This window comes from Poecilia latipinna, unplaced genomic scaffold (genome assembly GCF_001443285.1).
Source record: "Poecilia latipinna isolate Pla-1442-1.1 unplaced genomic scaffold, P_latipinna-1.0 Scaffold2225, whole genome shotgun sequence".
NCBI classification, from domain to species: domain Eukaryota; kingdom Metazoa; phylum Chordata; class Actinopteri; order Cyprinodontiformes; family Poeciliidae; genus Poecilia; species Poecilia latipinna.
This window is the reverse complement of record NW_015114841.1, coordinates 67070-77870: the sequence shown is the minus strand read 5'-3', so window position 1 is coordinate 77870 and position 10801 is coordinate 67070. Positions and strand designations below refer to the sequence as shown.

Sequence of the window (10801 nt, the reverse complement as noted above, 5' to 3'; positions counted from 1 at the left end):
TAATAGACATAGATAAAATCAATAATACTACAAATCATAATTATAAGGAAATCCAACAGAGAACACATAAAAAACAAAACAATTTACTCTTACTGTATGTTTGAGAAGAAAATAAATAGAGAATATGTCTGGATCATGTAATACATTCTTTATTGTAGATTTCTATGATGAAAATATATTTATCACGACTGGCCAGTTTTATTTTTTACTCTATTAGACTTGTGAACGTTTTTTTTTAAGAACTGTTAGGATGTTTGTCGTCAAAACTAATAAATAAAAATCCCTGTAATGTTGCAATAGGTGAGATGTGCAAATAATTATTTAATCGCTTGTTTAACTGAAACAGAAGATATTTTCTGACCTTTGTAAATAAGATCTAAACTCTGTGAGCATATTGTATAAAACAGAGTTATGCACAATCAGGCAGACTGCCCTCCAACGGGTTCACTGCTGAGTCTTTTTATAGCTGCTGCAGCACAAGTGTGGTGACCTCCAGCAGCTCCAGTCCGCTCCCTGCGCCCCTCCTCCACCTGACGGATGCCCGGCGTCCCGCCACCTGTTGAACAGCGAGGTCCGAGGCATCTCGGGCCAGCGCCGACAGCATGACTGTGTGTGTGTGTGTGTGTGTGTGTGTGTGTGTGTGTTTACGACAAAACAGATGGATGGAATAAATTCAGCTTTTAAGTAGAAAAATTTAACGAGATTGGAAATGAAACTCTGAATATCCAAGACACTATTACGCCTTTTGCATCTGCTAATAATCCATCAATAGTCCCCCTAATTTTGTAAATCTGATACATTATATTCCATGAAAATATCAGTTTTATCTGACTGACAATTTTAAATAAAAGATGTTTTCTTTGCGATATTTGATTTAGCTTTAGTCAATTCATATGCAATCACTGTCATCCACAACACAGAAGGAAACATATTTTTTAAATAAATAATATTTAACTGTGACGTAATCTGGAGGGCAGATTGTAGAAGAATCTATTTTTTTCATTGGAAAAAAACATCCTATGTTAAATATTTTTAAATATAAAATCAGTAGAGCTATAGCTAATGACTCTCCTGTCTATTTGTGCAAAGTTAATGCAGCTGACATAGTTTTACTATATGCTGCACTGGAAATAAGTATTTAATCTCCTAAGAAAAGTTCTGCAAAACTGTATTACATTAAAGATAATAACTCGTATGCATGTCATTGCGTGGAAATATATTAGACTCCATCCAGCTCAATAAATATTGAGTAAATAAATATGGAGGATAATATATTAAGTACAAAAATCCTGTCTTTTACACCTAGTCTAGAAGATGTCTAAAGGTATATTGATGTAAAAGAGGTAAATAAGGGGAATTACAGATCTGAGGATTACTTACGGTTTTATTTTTGGACATATTGATATTAACCTGTTGGCTGATAGGTAACTAATTGCTGATGAGTGTAAATTAGAGTACCTTGGTCGTTGAGCATCTGCTGAGTGTTGCTGCCTGTCCTCCTTCTGAAAAGAGAGCAGAGCTTCAGCGTTTCCACTCTAGTTACACACAGATCTATATTTGTGCTTTTAAAAGCTTCACCTCTTGTTCTGGTTGAACTTGCACCTGCAGTGACCACCTTCAAGAGAAAAGAAGCTCTTTTTTACGATGGCTGTATCTCTGAGCAATATCACATGTTTACCAAGATGTTTCTGTGTGTGTGTGTGTGTGTGTGTGTGTGTGTATGTGTGTGTGTGTGTGTGTGTGTGTGTGTGTGTGTATGTGTGTGTGTGTGTGTGTGTGCATGTGTGTGCATCTTACTGAGCAGGATAGTGATGCCAATGAGACAGAGGACAGCAGCCAAGATGAGGCCTCCAACCCGAAGCCTGTGGTAGTCTGCACAAACAAATAGCGCTCATCATTAAACAGTAAGCTAAAAATAAATATTAGCAAAAGGGCCCGACTGCATAAACTAGTTTCCCCAAACATCTTGGTTCAAGTACTGAGAGCTGATGTTACTAATTAGACATCTGTTATTGCAGTAGTGATAGAAGAACAGTGAATTACCAAATGTAAACGCTTCTTCTCCGTCTGTTGAAGTAGAAAAGAAGAAAAGTCAGAGAGGATGCACGGCAACATTAATAAGTGACCCAATGTAAACAGTGTGATAAGCAAACATGGTGGCCTCGTTCTGAGCCTTTCACAGGTCACAGCATTAACACATTTGTTGTAATGAACTAATATAAAAGCTGATGTGAGGGCAAAAAAATGCTTTAAAAACATTACTGTAGTTCGTGGCCTCTGCGTTGACAGACACCAGGGACAAAACTGAAAAAGAAAAAAAGAGAGAGATACACATCAGTGAAGTGAACCACAGCCTGAAACCTCTCACGCGATTTCACAAACAGGAAAAGAACTGCACAGAAAATACAAACCTCTGCAGGATCAGTGCTTCAGCTGACATTTAATGTTGGTGTAAATATGAAAAATCCAACCATTAATTTGACTTCTTCAGTAAGAAAGATTCACTAAATTACTAAACTACTAAATATTTCTAACGTTTTTAACAAAAACCGTCCTATAAACCCTATAAAGTAAATCAAACTAAATCTTTCTTTTGAGTTCGTCAGAGGCTAAAGAAACTTTTATTCATATGAATCTGATATCCCGTTTCCCCTGCTATATATATGACAATTAGAAATGTCTTAGCTGCTCTTCAAAATGGGAAACAGAGCACAACACTTCAGTAAATTGATGCGTCTTGATGTTCATAGTTACACAAATGGAAACATAAAAACAGCTAAGAGTAATAATTCATGTTTTAAAAATACATTTAAAAAAAAAAGTCTATTTTTCAGACAGTTTAAACGACTCAGCAAAAGTCAAGATATTCAGTTTTACTTACAGGTCATAAACACCAAAGTGAGGATCTTTGACATCTTCATTCTGTTTTGATCTGAAACAGACAAAAGGTACAATAGGTTCATTATGATGCAACGCAAACTCTTGATCTCTGTCAGGCTCTGGTAGCAAATACTCAAAATAAAAGCCTGAGAAACTGAGTGGAAATGATGATTTGTTTGATAATCTAGGCAGAACATCAACTTGAAGCCCATGTTCCCATGAAATTGCAGCTTCAAACATGAATGCAGGGTCGTCAAAATGTTTACATTTTAAATGTCATGCGTCGCATTTGTGATGTTAAAAGCTCTTTGTTGTGCCGTGGGCCGAGCAGCAGAACGAGACAGAAACACCAGGCGACCCGAACCTCTGAGGAATAAACATTCGCTCGCAAAGCAAATAAATCCAATTATTTCACATGGGCTGAAAATTGGGGTGATTTTCATGGTCACAAAGGGATGAAGGCCTTAAATATCTCGTGGTAACTGCATTACAAGGATCCCATGTTAAAGCTTCAGAACTGTAATCTTCTTTGCTCCTGCTTCAGTGCAGCTGTCCGTCAGAATGCTATTATCCGGCCCTCAGGCTTTTAAAGCCTTTCTTGCTCTGAAGTGATGTATTAATCCTGTTTTCTGCAGAACATCGGCATAAAAATGCTGATATTCTATTAAAAGAGCACTTAGTCTGTGCAAATGTTCACAGATCTAGCTCCTGACAATAATAAATCAAGGTAACAGGAATAAAATGCAGTGGAGAACTACTTATACGCCTTGAGCTAGTTTTCATTTTGCTACTTTCTACCCCTGAACGTAAATGGCCCATTATGACACAGAGATATGTTTTGATCTAGATGGTTATTGTCCTGCTAGACGCTGAACTTCCACCTCAGTGTCAAATCTTTTGAAGGGTCCATCAGGTTTTCCTCCACGATTTTCCTACATTTAGCTTCATCTATCTTCAAATTGACTCTAGTTAGCTGAAGAAAAGCGGCATCATCACTTTATTTAGGGTTATCGGGTTGAAAATGGGTTCCACAGAATGCACAGCAAGCCTTACAGATTTTATATCTACAAAAACTTTGAAAACCATGTAAAAAAAAAAAGAGAAAACAAAAGGGGATATGAGCATTTTTGCAGGGCATTTTAAATCTTCCTTTATTAACTCATTTCCTGGCACTTTATTTAGATTCCACGCGTCATCCGAGAGGATCAGCTCCCATGTTGTTTGTTGCCATGTTGGGGCAGACGCACCATGTGAACGCTGCGGTGACACACCTCAGTCTGCAGTGATTTTCCACTTACTGCAATTTTCCGCTTTGGGTGCATCACAGGAAAAAGCAGACTCGAGCGGGATCAGATTCACACACAGTCACATGCGAGAGAGGTCTGTGAAAATGCAACACTTAGAGCGGCAGAAATCTGCTCTGTAGAACCAACCTAACAATCCCCAAGATAGCTACTGTCTCATGACTTTAGCAAAATGAATTTGTCAAGGTTTGTAGGTGTAAAACAAACCAAAGCTGAGTCTGATGGGATCAGAATAAAGGCCGTTATTAAAGCGGTATCTCTTCCCGCTTTGCTGCCGGTTGGAGTTTGAGAGCGGGGAGGGGAGAAAGAAAACAACAGGATGAGCGCTTCTCTCCTGGTGCCTCCCCACAGCAACCCCAGGCGACGCCGGGGGAATGCAGAGGATGGGAAGCTGGCCGGCGACCAGCAGAGAAAGACAGAACAGGGAGAGACGTGCAAGAGACGGAAGACGAAGAGCGATGAAGAGCACGCAGCAGGGAAAGCAGAGAGGAGCCTGAGGAGCAGCTCCCTTCTCACCTCCACCAGCATGGTCATATTCTACAGCAAATGTTTGTATAAGGTGGAGCATGGGAGGAAAGTGCTGGAGGCTTTGTGCTCAAGCAAAGATAAAAGTCCAGCAACTTGCTGGGAAAGTGGAGTGCAGTCAGTACGTGTCATGAAGCAGCTGTTTGAAGAGAAAAGAGCCGTGCTGCCTGTCACAAAAGGTGCTTAAACCAGAGGTTCTCAAACTGTGGGGCGCCGTGTCACTGCGGGGCGCGGGAAGTCGTCTGGATGAAAAAACAAAACAAAACATGAACACTGTATGCTCTGGGTTTTTACCTTAGATTGGCCAACTCTCTGTTATTCCTATGTCAATTTGATACAGTAGAGGCTTCCACACGTCCCATATTTGTGTCCTCTGTCACTTTTATCAGCAGTTAAAACTGTTTAATCCGTTGTTAACATGTTGTAACCTGTTTTTCCGAACCACCTTTAAATGCAACATGAGCGCTACGACGCTCGCGCTGGGTTTCCACCTGTGAAGGAGACCTGCTGCTGCTGTGTGGAGCTTCGTAGGTTTGTGTTAGAATCGCGGCAGCAAACCAGCAAAACGCAAAGAACTTTTCACAGTTTTTCCCTCCAAACTAACCGACTGAGTTGAGTAAAGCTGTTGGATGCAGGTAATTTAGCTAAAGATGACTAGCTAATATCAATACAGAACCTTAAGCTTAACAAGTAGCCTGTAGGCTACCAATGTTGGTGTCTATTTTCAGCTACGTACATTCATTTTGCCCCCCCAAAAGTCAATGCCCCCCGTCACACGTGTTGTTTCAATCAGACAGCCATTTGTAATCCATAGGGGGGGGCGCAGAAAATGTTTGGAAACCACTGGGGGTTTCCAAAGGAAATAACTTTTAAGCCTTGAGGCAAATTCTGATCATCACGTTTGCTCCAACGTACTCAACTAAAGGAACACTGTGAGAGATTAATGTTGACACCGGTACTGGTTCTGTCCAGGGTGTGCCTCCCAAGCATTCTGGTGCTCTCCAAAAATTTTAAGACAAATTTAAAAAGGTGCACCACCCACATCGACATTAAGACGTCAATCCAGAGAAAACTACTAAACCAAACCGCGAGTCACAGCATTTTGAGCATTTGAAGGAAAACAAGAGCAACACTTGTTGGGATAACACAAATCTCTCAGGGATTCGTCTTGCAGGAGTTTTATAATTTTCCAGCCTTTCATGTCTCACACATCTTGCAGATTCTTCCTAGTGGGAAAGACAACAAATTCTCACACAAGCCCCCTCCCCGTCCCCAGTAGATCTATGCTCTGCTGTCTGCATGCTGAATCCATTAAAAAGGACCATTAGCTTCCAATCTTGTTTTGTCCTCCTTGCGACTTTTTTATGAATCTTGTGAAATCACAGCTGATGGGGAGGATTGTTATACTCTCAGGCCTGAATTCCCCCTGCGCAGCGACGACTCCAGCCGCGCCTGTTGCAGCAATAAAGACTGTTCTGTTCTGGCTTTGTCATGCCACTAAGCCAATCCCTGACTGGGTTTTGTTTTCAGCTCTCACTGCAGTACTTTCCCCACTTTTTTTCCTGTCTCTCTCTTTCCTGCTTCACATTTCTCTTTCACTACTTTTTTTTGTTGTTGCCAAATCTGGAAATTGAAAGAATTGCCTGTTTGTTTAAAGCCACTATAACCCACTGCTTTTCTTCCTTGGATGAGCTTCTGTCCACTCCCTTTGGCTCTACACTCTGTTTAAACTTGTCCTTTACTTGTACCCTGTTCCTAAAAAACACTTGTCCACATCCCTACACTTTTGCCTTTTTCCCCCCTTCCCTCCCTCTCTTCAGCCTTTTCAACCCGTTTATCCATTACATTACAAAGTCCCAGAGGCAGGGCTTCTAGGGTTTCTGCTCTTGAGCCCATAATCAGTTTCTGCAGTCCAGCCTCTCTTCTTCTCCTCTCTGACATCGGTGAAGCTGCACAAACCATCCAGGCGTAACTCACCTATACGATATGCAAGCAAAACTGGTATGTTTACGCTGAAATAAACAAACCCGCCTCGCCCCTGAAGACCAGACATGCAGGAACTTGTGAAAGATTTGTAAACTTGCATAGTTTACTTACATAAAGCTGTTGTTTCTCCTAAGGCTGCAGTTGATCATGTTATTACATTTAACTACATTATCTTCACTGCTGTCGCTGGTCATAGGGGTCCTGCATTGACTTTCTAGAACTGCTTTAAATAAGGATAAGGATGAAGTGCATTGTGGGTAAGATAATTGTAAATTAGTTTAGAAAAACAGTAGATTCAGCTGATGAATTACATCAGTAGGTGGTTGAATAACTCAAAATAAGCGATTAAAATGTTTCACGGTGTCTCAAGTCAATCACCATTTCCCATCTCAGAACTGGAAATAAACAGCAGAGTCAGGATTAAGTTAACTAATACTTTAAATCACCAAAGTTTCTGTAAATATTATAATGCAGAAAAGAAAGTGGAACATTGTTATTGATCTTGATCTTGTTGTTGCTTGTAGCTGTAGACGACAGACCTGATCACTTGGACTGCACCCACAATAATGGGTAGCAATAAAACAGCCTGGCCAGAACAGACTGTGGATGTCCACAGCTGCTGTGACTTGGGGGCCGAAGTGGTTATGAAATGGGAGAAGGAATAGATAAAAAAAAAAAAAAAGTCAACACGAGAGTACGGAATGGGAGCACGGATTTGCGAAAGGGCAAACTGACTCAGAGCGGTGAAAACCTCCCTGTTGGCGTCCCCCATCACATGTAGTCGGTGTGCTGATACGTCTGACAGCATTTGTGTCCAGCTTGGAAGTACTTTTCCAACGTGTTGAACTCCCAGACACGTGTGTTTGTGTTCCTGCACTACAAAGGCAGCTGTCTATTTTCAGGGGCGTTTTTTATGCCTAAATTAGCATCAGTGCATTCCAGTGTGCAACACATCCTCAGGGAGCGCACATTTACAGAGGAAGGTCTTTGTAGTAGCCTGAACACAGTGACGACGGCTGAGTCCGTTTCGATTTCTTTGAGGATTAAGTTCCCATTAATCTTTGGAAAGAGAGAAGAGTCAGGAATTAAGGATTTTAAAGTGGAAACGGATAACCTTAAAGTCTTGTCCAACTTGTCCGCTAGATACCGGCTAATCAATACTGACCAAGGATGAGCTCCAACAAATGGAGTAACTTCTGTCATGGTTGACATGAAATAATCTAAAAAAAATCGCAACAGAGACAAGAAGGAAGAAGCCAGACTCGGTGGAGGTGGTTCATTAAAGGATAAAGTGAAACAAGAAAAGGAAAAGCTCACAACATCTCAAAGGAAGTAAAGAGCGAACAGGAAAAGGATAGTAGGAGAGAGGAATTTAGGCCTCAGAGAACGAGAGAGGCAGGAAGACGAGGGAGAGCGAGATTGAGAAACCGAGGAAAGGAGGAGGGACACAGGCAGAAAGCACGAGGGAGTGCAGCATACTCCAACCATGAGTCACACATGGAAACCACAGGCGCTAACAACAGACTTCATGTGCCTCGCTCTGCCGCCACACACACAGGACGAAGGGATGGAGTCCATTTCTATAATTTCATTCAACCAGACTTCAGTTGAAAAACATGCTCAGTCTAAGATCTGAATCAATAGTTACAGAATTGAAAGCATTATCCGTGAACGTTTATGGCTGCTAAATCTGAAAGGATTAGCTGTGGTTCATCAGAGCAGAGCTCTACAGCTCTGAGGTCAAACGGTGAAAGCAATGAAGGTCACGGCCATGATGCTGATATAAAATCAATGCCTCCTCGTCGGGGTTTCTAAATTTGTGTTCGTGAGCCCGCAAAGTGTGGCGTGAAGAGGTGAGGAGGGAGCGGGCGCCTCTGAGCTCTCTCTGTTCCTCTCCTCCAAAGCCAAAGTGTTTCTCTCAGTTTCTCCCGTTGTTTTCGCTGTGATCACAAGAGGCGAGGTGAAGACGGAGAGCTAAATCTGTCTCATCTGTGAAAGAATAAATAACTCCATCACCTCGTTTCAGGATCCTGAACTCCGTCCTGCTGTTATTGGGATAGAGCTCTAAACATAACTTGTTCTGCAGCACGTTTAGGAGGAGCAAAAATGTAATTTCTGGCTCAAATTTGTTGACTTTCTTTGTGATTCTTTTGATTCTTTCTTTACAAATGCAAAGTTTGTAGTAGCAATTATGACTCACAGGTAGGAACTGGCAATGTAAATATCATTATATCCCATCTGACAACTTTAAGCAACACTAATTTCCCTCTGACTTCCACTGATGCAGAAGGAATGTGCCGATATGCAGACGACACCCTGATCTAAATCCTTCATCGACATTCACCAGAGGAAATGCAAAGAGTTTTCTGTAACTACAGCTTCGCCAACGGTTTCTGTCCCCTTGTCCTTTTCCCAGGCTGTCCTTCTAACACTTGGCAAACACGAGTCACCATTGCTCTTATCAGCTGGCCTTCTGTCTCTCACACACTCGCAAACGCACCACACTCCACTATATGCTAGAGAAACCAAGCTACAGCTTGGCTACAAAGAGAGCTTCATCAGGTTTTGGAACAAAATGTTTCCAAATGGATCGAATCACTTGAAATCACATTTTTAATCAGATTTATTGTATTGTTAGACAGCTGCTAATATATTTGGATTGAAATAAGAGAAGATTTAACACTTCCAGTTAGACTTTTTTGTGAAATCAAATTAACGATAAGTACAGTATAGTTTGTCACTTACAGGAAAAGCATGCTAAGGTCACTTTTTAATTATTTGTTTTTGACATTTTGTTCTAAATTCCTATATAGTCAAGATAACTAAATTTTCCCTCTTTGTTTTTAAATCAAATTCTTGATTTAAAGGCTTTTGTTTTTACTGTGTACAGGAAGACTAAAGTGTGAATGAATATGAAATAAAACTGGAGGGAAAATGTGGTGAAGACAAAAAGATTTGGATCCAGTTATAGATGATCAATGACTTGTTATCTTGAGGCGTCCATCCTGTTTTAGGTGCAAATCAAAGCCAAAGGCGTTACGTTCAAGTCCTTGTGAATTTGACAAACATTGAATACTCCTCAATCCGTCTTTAAATGATTGCAGAAGTTTATGCTGTTAAAATTCAATATCACTGGCAAGTATGTAAACTGTGAAATATAGAAAATATAAACCTAATGTAAATGTATTATCCTACACAAATCATAGATTCCTCGCAACAAGTTTTGAATTTCTGAAACTTTTACCTTATTAGTGAAAACATAGCAACAAAAGGCACCATTAAGAAGGAGAAGGGGTCACCCGGTCGCTACTCATACATGGACCGCCTCTGCTCACGCGCGTAGGTAAGTGCTCGCGTGCGGAACTGGCGGTCTCGATAGAAACTATAAACAGGACAGAAGGTAAAAATGTTGCTTTAAACTAGATTTCACTTTTAATCATGTGTCTAATTACACAGTGTAGCAGGAAATGTTGCGGTAATTTTTTTTTTCTCGAGTCTTTGTTGCCGTTTAAACAACCGACAAAATGACTGAATGTGATTTTTTTGGGGGGTGTTCCATCAAGTTTTCGGGAGAGATTTTCGCGCACGCAACTTATCTAAAAAGAAAAAAAAAGAAAAAAAGTCGCAACACGCCTTTTCTCGTTTCAAGTTTCCCAAAAATGGACTTAATTGTCCATTTGTCAGAGGAAAGAAACAACACGGACAACTTAAAGAGAACATTTCAGACTAAAGGGTCATTTTTGGTAAAAACTTACCCTGAAACTCGTTAAATTCAGCAGCAGAAAGCGAGCGGATGTCTATGCGTGACTCTCTGAAGCAGCGTCCTCGGTCCACTGTGCGTGCCCACACCCAGCCTTCAACGCGTCCCTCTGACACTCAACAGGTTGGCTTTTCGTTTAAAAAAAACAAAAAGAAGAAGAGGGGGCGGGGGAGCCGTGTTCAAAGCGCTGCTACAGCTTTGTTAAAGAGTTTCTGATCCCGGGTCGGTTCCCGCTGACTTCAGAACGAGCGACCGGACACGAGTGGGTGGGGAAGCTGATCCACAGTCAGCCCACAGAAAAACGTCGGAAATAAGAAGCGCTCAGTTGAGCAGAGTTTTGCCATTC

The 10801-nt window shown here is 41.0% G+C and overlaps 1 protein-coding gene across 1 annotated transcript in view; it reads right to left on the bottom strand.

The window, feature by feature from the left end:
• The window catches only part of LOC106936849 (phospholemman-like), a 15344-nt gene extending 4751 nt beyond the window's left edge, over positions 1–10593 (bottom strand). Inside the window, exons 1-7 of the mRNA XM_015018079.1 lie at positions 10451–10593; positions 2882–2932; positions 2263–2304; positions 2044–2067; positions 1798–1872; positions 1579–1615; positions 1459–1502 (exon numbers count right to left, since the gene is read on the bottom strand). Of these exons, the coding sequence (XP_014873565.1) occupies positions 1459–1502; positions 1579–1615; positions 1798–1872; positions 2044–2067; positions 2263–2304; positions 2882–2921 (262 nt within the window). The 5' untranslated portion in view covers positions 2922–2932; positions 10451–10593. The remainder of the gene's footprint in view (positions 1–1458; positions 1503–1578; positions 1616–1797; positions 1873–2043; positions 2068–2262; positions 2305–2881; positions 2933–10450) is intronic.
• Positions 10594–10801: the final 208 nt, after the last annotated feature.